This window comes from Salvelinus alpinus, chromosome 20 (assembly GCF_045679555.1).
Source record: "Salvelinus alpinus chromosome 20, SLU_Salpinus.1, whole genome shotgun sequence".
In the NCBI taxonomy this organism is placed as follows: domain Eukaryota; kingdom Metazoa; phylum Chordata; class Actinopteri; order Salmoniformes; family Salmonidae; genus Salvelinus; species Salvelinus alpinus.
Window position 1 is genome coordinate 27746833 of NC_092105.1, and position 17821 is coordinate 27764653.

General features: G+C 43.8%; 1 protein-coding gene across 2 annotated transcripts in view; it reads right to left on the bottom strand.

The window, feature by feature from the left end:
- LOC139546611 (ubiquitin-conjugating enzyme E2 E3-like) overlaps nt 1–17821 on the bottom strand; it is a 54251-nt gene that overhangs the window by 17914 nt on the left and 18516 nt on the right. For both annotated transcript variants that reach the window (XM_071355192.1, XM_071355193.1), the window contains exons 4-5: nt 7776–7908; nt 2425–2572 (exon numbers count right to left, since the gene is read on the bottom strand). In XM_071355192.1, the coding sequence (XP_071211293.1) occupies nt 2425–2572; nt 7776–7908 (281 nt within the window). The remainder of the gene's footprint in view (nt 1–2424; nt 2573–7775; nt 7909–17821) is intronic.

The following is a 17821-nucleotide window of genomic DNA, read 5'->3' on the forward strand; positions in this document are numbered from 1 at the left end:
CAGGTACTGCAGGGCCTGGATTCACCTCTACATCACCAGAGGAACAGAGGAGGAGTAGGATAAGGGTACGGCTAAAAGCTATGAGAATTGGTCGCCTAGAGCTACTAGAGCAGAGAGTAAAAGGAGGTTTCTGGGGGCGATAAAATAGTTTAAAGGAATAATGTACAGACAAAGGTATGGTAGGATGTGAATACAGTGGAGGTAAACCTAGGTATTGAGTGATGATGAGAGAGATATTGTCTCTAGAAACATCATTGAAACCAGGTGATGTCATCGCATATGTGGGTGGTGGAACTGAGAGGTTGGATATGGTATAGAGAGCAGGGCTAGAATCTCTACAGTGAAATAAGCCAATAAACACTAACCAGAACAGCAATGGACAAGGCATATTTACATTAAGGAGAGGCATGCTAATCGAGTGATCAATAAGGGTCCAGTGAGTAGAGGTTGGTTGGGGTCGTGGCGATCCAGACAGCTGGCCGGGTATATGGCTATCGGTAGCAGCATAGGATGGAGGTCTGTTTGTAGATACCTCGTGCGTTTCCGTCGGTAGGTTAGTGGGGTTCCGTGTAGTGGGGTTCCGTGTGGTAGAGGGGATCAATCCAAATTGGCAAAATAGATATAGTGACCCAAGGAAAAAAATTAAATAAATAAATAATAATAATAACCTGATTGGTGCAGTGCTATGTCCAGGTCTTAAACCAGACTGGTGCAGTGCTATGTCCAGGTCTAAAACCAGACTGGTGCAGTGCTATGTTCAGGTCTAAAACCAGACTGGTGCAGTGCTATGTCCAGGTCTAAAACCAGACTGGTGCAATACTATGTCCAGGTCTGAAACAAGACTGGTGCAGTGCTATGTCCAGGTCTAAAACCAGACTGGTGCAGTACTATGTTGAGGTCTAAAACCAGACTGGTGCAGTGCTATGTCCAGGTCTAAAACCAGACTGGTACAGTGTTATGTCCAGGTCTAAAACCAGACTGGTACAGTGCTATGTCCTGGTCTTAAACCAGACTGGTACAGTGCTATGTCCAGGTCTAAAACCAGACTGGTGCAGTGCTATGTCCAGGTCTTAAACCAGACTGGTGCAGTGCTATGTCCAGGTCTAAAACCAGACTGGTGCAGTGCTATGTTCAGGTCTAAAACCAGACTGGTGCAGTGCTATGTCCAGGTCTTAAACCAGACTGGTGCAGTGCTATGTCCAGGTCTAAAACCAGACTGGTGCAGTGCTATGTCCAGGTCTAAAACCAGACTGGTGCAGTGCTATGTCCAGGTCTAAAACCAGACTGGTGCAGTGTTATGTCCAGGTCTAAAACCAGACTGGTGCAGTGCTATGTCCAGGTCTTCAACCTGATTGGTGCAGTGCTATGTCCAGGTCTTAAACCAGACTGGTGCAGTGCTATGTCCAGGTCTAAAACCAGACTGGTGCAGTGCTATGTTCAGGTCTAAAACCAGACTGGTGCAGTGCTATGTCCTGGTCTAAAACCAGACTGGTGCAGTGCTATGTCCTGGTCTGAAACCAGACTGGTGCAGTGCTATGTCCAGGTCTAAAACCAGACTGGTGCAGTGCTATGTCCAGGTCTAAAACCAGACTGGTGCAGTGCTATGTCCATGTCTAAAACCAGACTGGTGCAGTGTTATGTCCAGGTCTAAAACCAGACTGGTGCAGTGCTATGTCCAGGTCTTCAACCTGATTGGTGCAGTGCTATGTCCAGGTCTTAAACCAGACTGGTGCAGTGCTATGTCCAGGTCTAAAACCAGACTGGTGCAGTGCTATGTCCAGGTCTAAAACCAGACTGGTGCAGTGCTATGTCCTGGTCTAAAACCTGATTGGTGCTCAGTAAGAATATAATGAGAAGTTAAAAAAGTTCTAAGCTGAAAATTGGCCAGGGACTCTAAAACTTTGTAACCTGGACTCCATCACTTCCTTGATTACCTGCCCTATATATGTCACTCCCTTCGGTTCCTTCCCCAGGCGTCATTGTTTCTGTTTCTGTTTCTGTGTCATGTCTGTGCGTTGTTCGTGACTTCTTGTTTTGTATTATGTTACGTTTATTTATTAAAACACTCACTCCCTGAACTTGCTTCCCGACTCTCAGCGCACTCGTTACAGGTGTACAGTCATTGGTACGAGGGTGACCTTAGATAACCAAGTCTCTCAAGGCAGGCAAACAGGACTACTTAGTTATAAAATGTTTAGAAACGACTTCATTCAAGTAGAAATTAAAGCATGCATCAAGGTAGAGTAATATTTTATGGCTGTCCACGTCTGACACAGCACAAACATTCTAAAAGTAAATTGCAGTGTAATGTATTTGGTTTGAATCCCTGCCATAGAGAACCCGTGTCACTCACCAGGGTTACAGTCTAACATGTGTACAGTATATCTACTGTATGTCTGATTGGTTGACCGTTGCGTCACTCACCAGGGTTGCAGTCTGTGAGCAGGGAGCAGATGGACAGCAGCACCTTGGATATGGTGAGGGCGGGGCTCCAGTTGTCTTTCAGGATATCCAGGCAGATCACCCCCTGGCTGTTGATGTTACAGTGGTAGATCCTGGTGCGGAACGTCACCTAGGAAAAATCAAAAAGTAGATCTAACATCACCTAGGAAACAACACAAAGTAGATCAAGATCACAGACAGATCCCCCCGACTGTTGATGCTATAGTCGTAGAACCTAGTGTGGGACGTAACCTAAGAGACCACAGGAAGTAGATCCTGGCTAGGAAACAACCCAGACAGACAGCTCAGTACTCCCTGATTGGTGTTTTACTGTTGTAATTCCTCGAATGGAAATTGACCTGTGGAAAAGGAAGAAATCATGAAACACATTCAGGCCTTATCAGCCAGCCAGGCAGGTAAAATAAGCTACAGTGTTAACAATGGGGTCAACGATAAAGCATGCAAGGATTACGGTTACTGTAATTCACCAGCAAAACCTTTAACTGTTTCCAGTCGACAAGAAGCATTGTGTCAAAGGAGCTAGAACATTCCCAATCCACTCCTCCCAGTCTGCAGATTTTTATTTAACCTTTCTAGCCCAGGGGTTCCGCTAGCGGAACACCCACAACAATCTGCTGAAAAGGCAGAGCGCGAAATTCAAAAAATATCACTAGGCAAGTTAGTTAAGAACAAATTCTTATTTACAATGACGACCTACCCCGACCAAACCCTACCCGGAAGACGCTGGGCCAATTGTGCGCCGCCCTATGGGACTTCCAATCACGGCCGGTTGTGATACAGATACTATACTCACCTAAACCTCACAAAGCTAAACCACACATCCTTAACATTTCACCATGTCCCAACATTTGCCCTTATAAAACAGAAAAACATCATTAAGACACCATAGATGAGAGACAGGGTGATCCCAGGCCAGGAGCAAATGGTGTGTGAACATCTATTGACCTTTCCATCCAATCTCAAGTAGGGCCATGGTCGGTGACATATGCTTAAGCTTGGACTCTTAACATCCCATTGAGGCCTTCTCCCTCTGAGCAGACCTTGTCTGCGTCCCAAATAAAATAACACACTATTCCCTATGTAGTGCACTACTTGTCAATAGTAGTGCGTTATATAGGGAATAGGGTGTCATTTGGGACAAAGTCCTTAATGCAAGGAAAACCAATTAGACCAGGCACGGAGGATGATCTTAATGATACCACTGGCTGTTTATGCCTTTGACATTAGAGAGACAGAGAGAGAAAGGGAGGAGAGAGAGAGAGATAAAGGGAGGAGAGAGAGAGAGAGAGAGAGAGAGAGAGAGAGAGAGAGAGAGAGAGAGAGAGAGAGAGAGAGAGAGAGAGAGAGAGAGAGAGAGAGAGAGAGAGAGAGAGAGAGAGAGAGAGAGAGAGCGAGAGCGAGAGCGAGAGAGAATATACAAGGTCTGAAGTCATCTGCCTTTGGCCTAAAGAGCAGAAACCCAACTTCATCAAAGAAGTTGGAAATACAGCCATTGTCATCCTACAAGAAACATGGTATAAAGGAGACTGGCCCACTGGTTGCTCTCTAGATTACAGAGAGCTGGTAGTCCCATCCACTAAACTACCAGGTGTGAAACAGGGAAGCGACTCAGGGGGTATGCTAACTTGGTATAGAGCAGACCTAATCCACTCTATTAAATTAGTCAAAACAGGAACATTTTACATATGGCTTGAAATTAATATAGAAATGAATAGAACCCATTGCCCTTCACAGTTGCGAGGTCTGGGATTCACTCACCAACCAAGAATTCACAAAATGGGACAAACACCAAATTGAGGCTCTGCATGCAGAATTCTGCAAAAATATCCTCAGTGTATGACGTAAAACACCAAATAATGCATGCACAGCAGAATTAGGCCAATACCCGCAAATTCTAGAAAAGAGCCGTTAAATTCTACAACCACCCTAAAAGGAAGCGATTCCCAAACCTTCCATCACCTACAGAAAAATTAACCTGGAGAAGAGCACCCTAAGTAAGCTGGTCCTGGGGCTCTGAGACCCAACCAAATCATGAGAAAACAAAAACAAAAAATTACTTGACACTGAAAAAAATTGACAAAAAAACTGAGCAAAATAGAATGCTATTTGACCCTAAACAGAGAGTACACAGTGGCAGAATACCTAACTACTGTGACTGACCCAAAATTAAGGAAATCTTTGACTATGTACAGACTCAGTGAGCATAGCCTTGCTATTGAGAAAGGCCGCTGAAGGCAGACCTGGCTCTGAAGAGAAGACAGGCTATGTGCACACTGCCCACAAAATGAGGTGGAAACTGAGCTGCACTTCCTAACCTCCTGCCAAATGTATGACCATATTAGAGACACATATTTCCTTCAGATTACACAGACCCACAAAGAATTCGAAAACAAATCGACTGTCTTCATTCTTTTGGAACTTTTGTGACTGTGAATTTTGTATTGTTTATTTCACTTTTATTTATGATCTATTTCACTTGCTTTGGCAAGGTAAACATATCTTCCCCATGCCAATAAAGCCCCTTAAATTGAATTGAAAGACAGAGATAGAGAGGAGGGTAATCAGTAGCTCTCTCTCTTTCTCTCTCGCTCTCTCTCTCTCTAAACTGTTTGTGCCATCTATATGTCATGTTAATAAAGAATGTATTTTATTCCCATAACCACTGTAAAGGCTAATCCCATCACTGGGGATTTGTGTTTAGTACTATAACTGCTGGACAGAGCAAACATATCATGACCCGTGTAGAGTGGTAAAACATTATGTTCCATGGCTAATTTCTCCTAAATGTTTTTGTCTGTTTGTTTTTATGTGAAATGGGGTAGAAATAACCATAGTAGCTAGTTCCCCTCCACTCCCAGAAAGCAATTATGATCCAGATTAAATCCAGATCCTGTAAAGTTTTTTCAGAAACATAATAAACAGTATAGCCTTCTGTTAGAAGTCTGTATTAACCCTTTGACATGTACGTGGTCCCTGCAGCGAGCCATCGCAAATATTTGATTGGAACAGTAGCAACAAGTAGCAACAACTCATTCCATAAACCAGTCTAAAAACAGGTTGCGCTGACAAAAAACAAAACATAAGTTAGCGACCTAACATCTCCAACGTCCGACTTCAGTGCGTTCAAGACAACTGGGAGCTTAGACTGGGAAAAAATCCTCCAACTCGGGAACTGGGGCCTCTTTCTAGAGCTCCAACTTTCCGACCTAAATATCACTGACATCATGATTTGACCTTGTATTTTTCAGAGTTCCCAATTGTCTTGAAAGCACACTTGTGTCGCGTGCGCAAGCATTGCAAAATAAATGTGCACATATATGTTATTCAATCACTGCACCCACACTGCTCGCAAGCGTCTGTGTAGCCAGGCGCTAAAATAGAACTTGGTTCTATTTGTGACGCTTGATGTGCTGCAAGTCCCGCCTCTTCCATCTCCTCATTGGTTTTTAGGAGCATATACCCACGTGGGTGATTGAAAGATGAACTGAGGTCCACACTCCAGTCTAATTGGAAGTGGTAATGCAGCTTAAAGTTTGTTGCCTAACGCTATAGAAAGTCCAAAGAAGAAGCCTGAAGGAGGAGCGATTACTAGGATCTAACTCGGTTTACCGTTTTATCTGTGGATTAATTGTCGGGGGGTGGACCTTGTGCATTTCAGGTAAAATAGCATCCCAATGTTTATATACCAGGACAAATTAGCTAGCAACAGCAAGCTAGCCAGCTAAATTGACATGAATGTTTAATGCTTTTCGAGCTGTCCCCAAATTAATACAGTTGGTTCAGAGTTTATTTTGATGGGTGGACAAAATCAACATGGGCGCGATGGCGGGCGAGTGTGCGATCTGGTCAGCGTGTGAGTCAGTCGGGTATCCCTTCACCTCCCTTTGTTATAACATCTTAGGTCTGACAGATGCTTACTAGACAACCAGAATGCATTGTATGATGTCAACAAACATGGCGCCACACATAGCTGGCAAATAGCTTAGCATTATCTCATCATAATCAGTACAACCTTCAAAAAAGTATTTTACAAACATCATATGTGTCCATTACAATATATGCAAGAATAGGAATACATGGTTTGTCACCAGTACTTGAAAACATGTGAATAAAACAGTAAATACATTATGCTCCATATATACATACGGTGTGCTACAGTAGAAACAACAACAAGATATACAGAAAATAAGGGACTTACTTTGATAGGAACGCACACATGTCCATGTCCATTATTTGTAAGAAAAACATCAATGAAGGCCAGGGGGGAAGGATTTGCGCAATGCCTGTTCTGACTAGAGATGCACAATGTCTTCATATATGATCTGGCGAAGTGCTTGGGCTCTTGTCAAAGAGAGAAGTTTGTCTGACTCAGTAGAGCCTCAAACATAAATTGTCCGCAACAGTGAAATGGGCTACATTTTATGTGAATTAATGAGGAGGCAGAACACATCTTAATTCAAACTGTTATTAGAAAATAAAACTTGTTAGAAAATAATTTGAAATTGACTAATTTAAACATAGCCTATAGATAATTGACAGGCAGCATGCATTGGTTTGAGAGCAGCGCGGGTTAACTGTCCTGTTGCGTAACAATCACATTTTGGAACATTGAGTTCATTCTGACATTACGTGCATAAAATAACTCACGCTGGGGTGACCGTTAGAGATATTTGGAACTCACGTGTGAAAAGGTTAATGAGAATATATGCTGTAAACTCAGTAAATGGCTCTAAAAAAGAGGAGCCCCTGCAGTGCCTATAACACAGAGTCTACATCCCAAACGGCACCCTATTCCCTAAATAGTACACTACGTTTGACCTGAGCCTTCTCCCTTAGTGCCCAGTATCACACAGCCACAAAGCCACGTCTGACCGAGACTGAAACCACCACTGCTGCCTGTCTCTCTCTCAATAGCAGCATTGTGTTAAATGGTTCAGGGTTATTCTGGTCCCCTGGTCTCCACAGTCATATGACAGTAGAGCAGAGTGCTGTAGTGTTACTGCTACTGTGTAGTGCATAATAGCCTCAAGGAGATGATGGCCGGGCGCCGCCACAGTTAGTCAACAAACACAAGACAAGACATCATGTTTATCAGCCTCAAGGTTTCAACTGATGACCTCAGCAAACTGCTCTACCTCCATGAAGAACGATAGAGGACTAGCTGCAGACAGAGCCTGCATACCAAATTACACCCTATTCCCTACTTAGTGCACTACTTTTGAAAAGAGCCATGTGGGCCATGTTACTGAGCTGTTAACCGTTAATACTCCAACCTCTAAACCTATAAAGCAAGTGATTAAAGTATACAGTACCTTTGGTGGCTTGAAGGGGTAGTCGGATGAGAAGGTGATATCTAAGAAGAAGACCCCTCCCTCGTACACAGAGCCTGGTGGTCCTAGGATGGTGGATCTCCATTCATAGATGTTGTCTCCTTTGGGTCCCGCACTGCAAACAAACAAAGACAACAGCACAGAGTGAGTGAAACACTTTATTATTTTTGACTTTCAGGTATAAACGTTGCACTCAATAAAACTTTGGAACTTTTCAATAGTGTGCAGGTATCTTTTTTTTCGTAACTTGACTTTTTGTACCCTGTTGCTACCTATTACACCTCAGTTCCTCAGTTAGAGACCCCCATCACTCCTCCAGGCCCTTTTAAATTGATATAAAGGGGAGAGTAAGAGGTGCAAGGCTCTGCCTGAATAGGCTGTAGAAGCAGGAGAGATAGCTATGTGTTAATGTAGCACCTAGGTGAATGAGGGGGTGGAGGCTAGGGCTGTTACGGTGACTGTATTACCACCACACTGGCGTTCAAGAGTCATGAAGGCAGTCTATTAAAAAGAGGAGGATCCCATCAGCTTTCTATAGGCTAGGCCTACTATATTTATTTATCATATTTCTCATTCTCCTAATATTAAGCACATAGCTTATATTTACAACAGGGGTATAGCCTACCTGGCTGGCATAAAAATGAACCATGGGACAAGCGTCCTCCATTCTCTATTTAAGTGCATACAGTAGATGACTTTTTCCCCCAGCCCCTGTTTCGAGACAGGTGCATGATAATTGTCAATTCTATATCAAAACGAATTTCTCATATACAGATTTTGTATATATAAAGACAAGATTAAATCAAGAATTGTCTGATGGGTGACAATATTAGCCTATCACTTGTGAATTATATATTATCACTTGTGAATGATGCCCAGCTTGCCCGCGTGAGTTTCAAGTTTGGGGAAGATCATTTCCACCATAAAAATGCACCTTTATAATAAAAGCATTACATGCATAACAGCATTTGCAGTCACTTTTGAGAATGGTGTTTCCCGCTAATTGATTACATTTTGGAACATTCGCGCTTATAGGCTACTACCATGTGCGCATTGCTGTTCTTATAATGTGAAGAAATAGCATAATAGTTTATCAACATTTTAAGCTAAATGTTCTGATCTGTCGCGTCAGCCTCATTGCTTTTTTAAAAACAATTGACGCTAGTGGTTGTATTAATTTGGGATCTATCGCATCCCACAACTGTCCCAGACTATGTTTGAAATATGTGTTCCTATCACAGAATAGAATAGGCCAACTTTTCTTTACCGTGGGGAATAGTAGATTGACATAGGCTAGTGCTTTTGCCGTTCATTAGGCTTGCTCATCTTGTTGGTTGACGAAAAGTAAATCTGGACAGTTCTTCAATATACAGTGGGGAGAACAAGTATTTGATACACTGCCGATTTTGAAGGTTTTCCTACTTACAAAGCATGTAGAGGTCTGTAATTTTTATCATAGGTACACTTCAACTGTGAGAGACGGAATCTAAAACAAAAATCCAGAAAATCACATTGTATGATTTTTAAGTAATTAATTTGCATTTTATTGCGTGACATAAGTATTTGATCACCTACCAACCAGTAAGAATTCCGGCTCTCACAGACCTGTTAGTTTTTCTTTTAGAAGCCCTCCTGTTCTCCACTCATTACCTGTATTAACTGCACCTGTTTGAACTTGTTACCTGTATAAAAGACACCTGTACACACACTCAATCAAACAGACTCCAATCTCTCCACAATGGCCAAGACCAGAGAGCTGTGTAAGGACATCAGGGATAAAATTGTAGACCTGCACAAGGCTGGGATGGGCTGTCAACATCTTCAATATGCGCCTCGGAATTCGACAAGAAGCCTTAGAATGTATGAAAAATCAAAAACAAATAGCCCAACATTTGTATCACAACTAAAGTTGCATAAATAACTCTATAGGAGGACCTGTTTCTTTGTTAACTGCTCAACACAGAACAGCCGCATGAGCGCAATCCCTCAAATAGTTTGGAGAAAATATCCTTTCTATTTTATTCAGCTTTGTTCAATTGTATTCTTCATACTATAAAATAATGCCACAGAATTCTAAGCAAATCTTGTCTGCTAAATGAACTAGTGCAGCCCACAACCATATGGCATTGCCAGAACAGGGCTTAACATAAGGATAACTTAGAGTATACTATTCTGTCCTTCTGAAATAGACAACATTTTCTTCATATGTTTCTTCAGACCTGTCTAAAAGAAATAATGGATTTATTGTGAAGGTGTAGGCTATATTACATGGATTTATTAGACTTTTAAATGTTGATGTTCCAAAGGTCAGCATCATCGGCTTGTAGGCTATGCATGGAGGCCAGGAGATGCTAAATGTGTTTATGTTAATTAACAGGCAATTACCGTGAGACTGTGAGTTATTTGCTTGACAATCACCGGCTAACAAAATTTCATGACCACCACAGCCCTAGTGGATGCTGCCTTGAGCTGACAGACACTTATCTACACTGTCCTCACTCCTCACCCTCAGCTCCATTACCATGTGATAAAAAGACATCACACACGAGCATGCTCTCACGTACACATGCACACACACACTCCACCAACATGTCTGTCAGTAGCCTTGAGATATATAGATATACAATTGAAGTCGGAAGTTTACATACACTTAGGTTGGAGTCATTAAAACTCGTTGTTCAACCACTCCACAAATGTCATGTTAACAAACTATAGCTTTGGCAAGTCGGTTAGGACATCTACTTTGTGCATGACACAAGTCATTTTTCCAACAATTGTTTACAGACAGATTATTTCACTTATAATTCACTGTATCACAATTCCAGTGGGTCAGAAGTTTACATACACTAAGTTGACTGTGCCTTTAAAAAGCTTGGAAAATTCCAGAAAATGCTGTCATTGCTTTAGAAGCTTCTGATAGGCTATGAATAAAAAGCTGAAATAAATCATTCTCTCTAAATTATTCTGACATTTCACAATCTTAAAATGATGTGGTGATCCTAACTGACCTAAGACAGGGATTTTTATTTTTTATATACAGTTGAAGTCGGAAGTTTACATACACCTTAGCCAAATACATTTAAACTCAGTTTTTCACAATTCCTGACATTTATTCCTAGTAAAAATTCCCTGTCTTAGGTCAGTTAGGATCACCACATTATTTTAAGAATGTGAAATGTCAGAATAATAGTAGAGAGAATGATTTATTTCAGCTTTTATTTCTTTCATCACATTCCCAGTGGGTCAGAAGTTTACATACACTCAATTAGTACTTGGTAGCATTGCCTTTAAATTGTTTAACTTAAATTGTTTAACTTGACAGTTCCCAGTCCAGAGCTTCTGGCGACAGTTCCCAGTCCAGAGCTTCCGGCAACAGTTCCCAGTCCAGAGCTTCTGGCGACGGTTCCCAGTCCAGAGCTTCCGGCGACGTTTCCCAGTCCAGAGCTTCCGGCGACGGTTCCCAGGCCAGAGCTTCCGGCGACAGTTCCCAGTCCAGAGCTTCCGGCGACAGTTCCCAGTCCAGAGCTTCCGGCGACAGTTCCCAGTCCAGAGCTTCCGGCGACAGTTCCCAGTCCAGAGCTTCCGGCGACGGTTCCCAGTCCAGAGCTTCCGGCGACGGTTCCCAGTCCAGAGCTTCCGGCGACGGTTCCCAGTCCAGAGCTTCCGGCGACAGTTCCCAGTCCAGAGCTTCCGGCGACAGTTCCCAGTCCAGAGCTTCCGGCGACAGTTCCCAGTCCAGAGCTTCCGGCGACAGTTCCCAGTCCAGAGCTTCCTGCGACGGTTCCCAGTCCAGAGCTTCCGGCGACAGTTCCCAGTCCAGAGCTTCCGGCGACAGTTCCCAGTCCAGAGCTTCCGGCGACGGTTCCCAGTCCAGAACTTCCGGCAACAGTTCCCAGTCCAGAGCTTCCGGCGACGGTTCCCAGTCCAGAGCTTCCGGCGACGGTTCCCAGTCCAGAGCTTCCGGCGACAGTTCCCAGTCCAGAGCTTCCGGCGACGTTTCACAGTCCGGAACCTCCAACGACGGTCCACAGTCCCGGAGCCTCCAACGACGGTCCACAGTCAGGAACTTCCTGAGACGGTCCACAGTCCGGAACCGCCTGAGACGGTCCACAGTCCAGAACCGCCTGAGACGGTCCACAGTCCAGAACCGCCTGAGATGGTCCACAGTCCGGAACCTCCTGAGACGGTCCACGGTCCGGAATCTCCTGAGACGGTCCACGGTCCGGAACCTCCTGAGACGGTCAACGGTCCAAAACCTCCAGCTCCATGGCCGGAGCATTCCCCTGCGCCGATGCCCAGTCTAAGCACGGCGTCCAGTCCAGCTCTAAGGCCAGAGTCTTCTTCTGCGTTGGTGCCCAGTCCAGGCACAGCGTCCAGTCCCGCTCCATGGCGGGAGCCTTCCCCTGCGCCGATGCCTAGTCCAGGCACAGCATCCGGTCCAGCTCCATGGCCGGAGTCTTCTTCTGCGTTGGTGCCCAGTCCAGGCACAGCGTCCAGTCCAGCTCCATGGCCGGAGCGTTCTCCTGCGCCGGTCCTCAGTCCAGATACAGCGTCCAGTCCTGATCCATGGCAGGAGCCTTCCTCTGCACTGATGTCCAGTCCAGATCTGGTGTCCAGTCCCGCTCCATGACAGGAGCCTTCCTTGACACCGAGGTCCAGTCCAGGCACAGTGTTCAGCCCGGGTCCATGGCTGGATGAGCGGGTTCTTCGGCCCGCTCCAGAGCCGCCACCTTTGGGGGGGGGGGGGGGGGGTACTGTCACGTCCTGACCATAGAGAGTCCTTATTTTCTATGATGGAGTAGGTCAGGGCGTGACTGGGGGGTTAGTCTAGTTTATTATTTCTATGTGGGGTTCTAGGTTTGTTTTTCTATGTTGGTGATTTTGTATGATTCCCAATTAGAGGCAGCTGGTAATCGTTGTCTCTAATTGGGGGTCATATTTAAGTAGCATTTTTTCCACCTGTGTTTGATGGGATATTGTTTTGAGTTAGTGCACGTAGCATCTCTGTAGTCACGGTTCGTTGTTTGTTTCTTTATTTGATTTGTTCTAAGTTTTCACTTTAATAAATGATGTGGAACTCAACATCCACTGCGCCTTGGTCCGATATTTATTCCAGCGAACGTGACAACATTGGTTATCTTGTTATTAGTCCCACCCTTCAGCTCCATTCAACCCCTCCCATCTATCTCTCAACATCATCCATTTTGGATTTCTATTTGCCATATATTTTTCAACTGTGCTGTGATGCTTCACAAAAGTACTGAACCTTTCTATTCTCATAGCTTCTTTAGACTGTAAATTAAAAATAAACATTTTTGCTAAAATAATTATTATATTATTGATTGATTGACTATGGCTTTTCAAATCACCCAGTATTGCTATCTGCAGCGTTAGTTCTAGGCAAATGTTGCAATTCTTCAGCCATACCTGGACCTGTGACCAAAAACGAGCTACAAATGGACAATACCAAAATAAATGATCTAATGACTCTGCCTCCTCACAGCAAAATGAGGAGCTGGGAAGCTGCTGCAGAGCTGGGAATATTGTATCCCCCATATATAACATTCTATTGGTTGCAAGAATTATGTATAGTAATTTAAATTGAAAAATTTGAAGTTTTGAATCCGGCATTGTTTTGCGTATCAACTCATAAACCATGTGCCATGGAATGGGTACATCGAAAATCTCTTCACAACTATTTTGCAATTTATATGGCACAGCTGTCAAGTTTTTTGGTCCTTAAATGAAATTGGTATATGTTTTTATTTATCACACTTTTCTTTAACCATTTATCTTCTTTAATACATGGCCGACATACAAGTTCCTTACTTTTTTCCCCTTCTACTTGCCTCTTCCATTTTTGTGGTAATGCTGCAATTAATTGGTTGTAATTTTGGTTATAGCAGACATTTCCAGACACTAAAATTATTATATTTTTTTCTTCTTTTTTTTCTTCGAGAAATATGTTTTTTTTTATCAATTAGTATATTTGAGTTTAACCACAATATTTGTTGTATTATTTGTTCTGTCTTTTCAGGTGGATTAAACTGAAATTGCAACCAAATTTCTAAGGCTTGTTTAAAAAATAATGATATTTTGGATATTATTTCCTTTTCAAACAACCGAAAGTGAGCAGGTGTAATCTGAATAAATTTCATCTAGACACCTTATACCTACCTCGGTCTAAACATCAGCACCACATCTCGCTCTCCCTCTCCCTCTCCCTCTCTCTCTCTCTCTCTCTCTCTCTCTCTCTCTCTCTCTCTCTCTCTCTCTCTCTCTCTCTCTCTCTCTCTCTCTCTCTCTCTCTCTCTCTCTCTCTCTCTCTCTCTCTCTCTCTCTCTCTTTTCAGTGGTTTAAATAAATGTATTCAGCCTGCAAAGTCCGTTATGCACCATCATAAGGTAAGTCTGAGTACTAACTACTGAGAAGTGCGTAGGAAAGGTGTAAATTCTGAAGTGGGTCTTAGGGGAATTCTTCAAGCATAGTCAATCTTACAAAGCATGGTGCAAAATCTCTGTTATTACCTCTAACACTTTGCTCTACAACCCAGATCCTTCCAGTTACAAACATGGTGAATGAGCAACACTGTCTGGTGCTATTCTGAAACACAAAGCAGGAAGTGGTTTCTGAGGTGGCTGTCTCTCTGCAGTGACAGAGTATTTAGTGCAGAGAGAGAAAAATAAGCATTGTATGTGGTGTATTATAGTAGAGCTTTAAGTTATGCTGAGAGCATCATGCCAGCCCAGAACAACACGATACAGTACAATCACACACTAGTCAACAAACACAACACAGTTTCATGCTTTTAAGTAAACATGAACCCTTTTTAAAAAGCCCTGGGAGAGTAATACATTCATGATTATGATTTGTCATACATCCACTACTACAAGATAAACCTATACACAATCAAATCACACCATTACATTTACATTTTAGCTAACGCACTTATCCAGAGCCACTTACAGGAGCAATTAAGATGAAGTGCCTTGCTCAAGGGCACACCGGCAGATTTCCGCCTAACCGGCTCCGGGATTCAAACCAGCAACCTTTTGGTTACTGGCCCAACGCTTTTAACCACTAGACAACCAGGACATTGAAGACTAGGATAGCAGTGCTTCTATAATATATGTCCCAGGAGAGGACTGAGGAGGTGGGATCTGCAGAGGAGCGGAGGAGACCAACTGAGAGATGAATCATCCCTGACGAGGTATTGCCTTTGTGTGTGTGTTTGTGTGTGTGTGCATGCATGTGTGTAGCTGGGCTACAAAGCTGCCCTTTCTCTCTCTCTCTGGTAAGACCTGTTGCTAAGGGATCTGCCAAGACATTTAATTGTGGATTATGACAAGGCAGACAGTCATGAAAGAGAGCAGCTCTATTCATCTCCTCTGACTATGATACAACGAGAGAGAGAGAGAGAGAGAGAGAGAGAGAGAGAGAGAGAGAGAGAGAGAGAGAGAGAGAGAGAGAGAGAGAGAGAGAGAGAGAGAGAGATACTACAAAGTGGAGAAACGCAGCACTTCAAAACACTGTTCTGTTTGAGGCCTGACATGGATGTTTACACAAATGAAACGCTTCTTGTGGTGTTGTGTTTATAAATTCCTAATAAAACTCTGATTTCAACAAAGAAGGTGGAGGACAAACCACAATGTATCCTGTAACAGCTCTTCTCTCCTCTCCACCATCTATGAAGATGTCCATTTATTTCAGGAGGAAAATGTAATTTCTACTTGTTACAACTCTCATGAAAACATTTTAAAATCAGTAAGCAGACTGTGACATTTCTGTTTCTGACAGATGCCAAGTCCTTTTTCAAACCTGGCCCTACTCTTCATCCAAAATAGACACAATAACATGAAAAGAAAAGTTTACACAGAGTACTGTATCTGTTGTGAATGAGATGCTTTTCTGTAAGACAAGGTCATTTCTGACTCATGAGATATTGCTAGAATAACATGTCTCATGCACTCTTAACAGGAAAACAGCAGAGAGAAGATATAGCTCATCAACACAAGGAGAGGGGGTGAGTATCCAAACCAGTGTTTGCAAACAACAGGAATGACAGATATACAGAAGCTCTTTTTGTTGGGCACAGCACAGAGCGCATGTCATACAAGACAAACCACTGCTGATTAAAATACAAACAACACCACCACCACATCCCAGGTCTATTGACGGGTACACTGTGATGAGACAGACGCGACCCACAGGCCTGCATCCCTACTGGGGGTCTGTGATTAGAGTCAGCTAGCTCAGCATCTCCTGGGCCAGGGGCAGAGAGGGAGGAGCCTGCGTCCCAAATGGGCCCAGGTCAAAAGTTGTGCACTACATAGGGAATAGGGTGCTATTTGGGACACAGCCAGAAGAGAAATGCTAATCTAGGAAACGGGCAGGCTTTGCTGACAAAAACAAGTGCCTGATGTGGAGAGCAGCTTGTTGACAGGCCACTTTGACAGGATGAGGACTCTTTTGTCTGGTTCAAAGGGACCGAGGCAGTAAAAAAACGGTTAACCAAATTGGACTGGCGCGTTGTGTAGCTGGTCTTCCCTTTCTGTGTGTGTGTGTGTGTGTGTGTGTGTGTGTGTGTGTGTGTGTGTGTGTGTGTGTGTGTGTGTGTGTGTGTGTGTGTGTGTGTGTGTGTGTGCGTGGGACTCAAAACAGGTGGATTTGGGACTCAAAACAGGTGGATTTGGGACTCAAAACAGATGGATTCGTCAGGCAGACATAGCGTGCACTCTCTGACAGCCTGAGCCTTATCAGAGCACAGCAACACAGTCAGTAGAGGTATAAAGCAGATCTTAGCCCATATTTATAAAGCGTCTCAGAGTATGAATGCTGATCTAGGATCAGGTCCTCCATGTCTATTTAATCATATTTATTATGATCTGAAAGACAAAACTAATCCTGGATCAGCCCTCCTACTCTGAGATGCTGTGTGAATACGGACCCTGATTACAGAAGAAAAATACCAGTGAGTGAAACATTTTAACACAAATCAACAACAGAACATTACCAAGTGCTGTGTGGCCTGACCTCTAAACCCAAACTAATAGGCTAACAAGGTTGGGCTTCCATGGAAGCAGCCGAGAGGGGAGAGAGTGATTATAAAAGGAACACAAATGTTTTGCCTTGATAGTCCCTTTAATAGTCCCTTTAAATGAAAATGAGACACGCCACAAGTAGGTGAAGGTGGGAAAATCGCTGTGATCAAAGTGATGAGCGTTTTATCCTTCCTATCCCTCACATAGTGGCATTGTGACATGAAGGGGCACTGTGGTGGTTATGTGTGTGTGTGTGTGTGTGTGTGTGTGTGTGTGTGTGTGTGTGTGTGTGTGTGTGTGTGTGTGTGTGTGTGTGTGTGTGTGTGTGTGTGTGTGTGTGTGTGTGTGTGTGTGTGTGTGTGTGTCACGACTTCCGCCGAAGTCGGTCCCTCTCCTTGTTCGGCGGTCGACGTCACCGGCTTTCTAGTCACCACCGATCCATGTTTCATTTTCGTTTTGTTTTGTCTGTATTACACACACCTGGTTTCAATTCCCATATCATGTTCCTTATTTAACCCTCTGGCATACCTTTCTGTTCTGTCCGTGATTGTTGGTGTCTTAGTGGTTGTTGTAGGTGTTAGTTTGTATGTATTTTCCTTATTGGAATATTGCTTGTTTGTTTTATTTGAGTAAACTCAGTTGTTTTGCTCTAACCTGTGTCCTGCGCCTGACTCCGCTACATCTCTGCACCCAATCGCTGACAGAATCACGGACCTTTCAAATGGAGTCAGCAGGTGCATCCAGCCCTTCTCTCCCAGTAGAGGAGCGTGTCCAGCAGCACGCGACCATGTTACAAAGTCTCGGGACAGCCATGGATCGCATGCTGCAAACAATGGACAGATGGGAGAGAGGAGGCTTTCCTGTAAATCCAACATCATCACCTCCGCCCGCACCTCAACACCAATGTCCACCCCTCCGTCGTCAGGACCCAGTGGGATTCGGCTCTCGCTCCCGGGAGCGTATGACGGAGCAGCTGCCGGGTGCTAG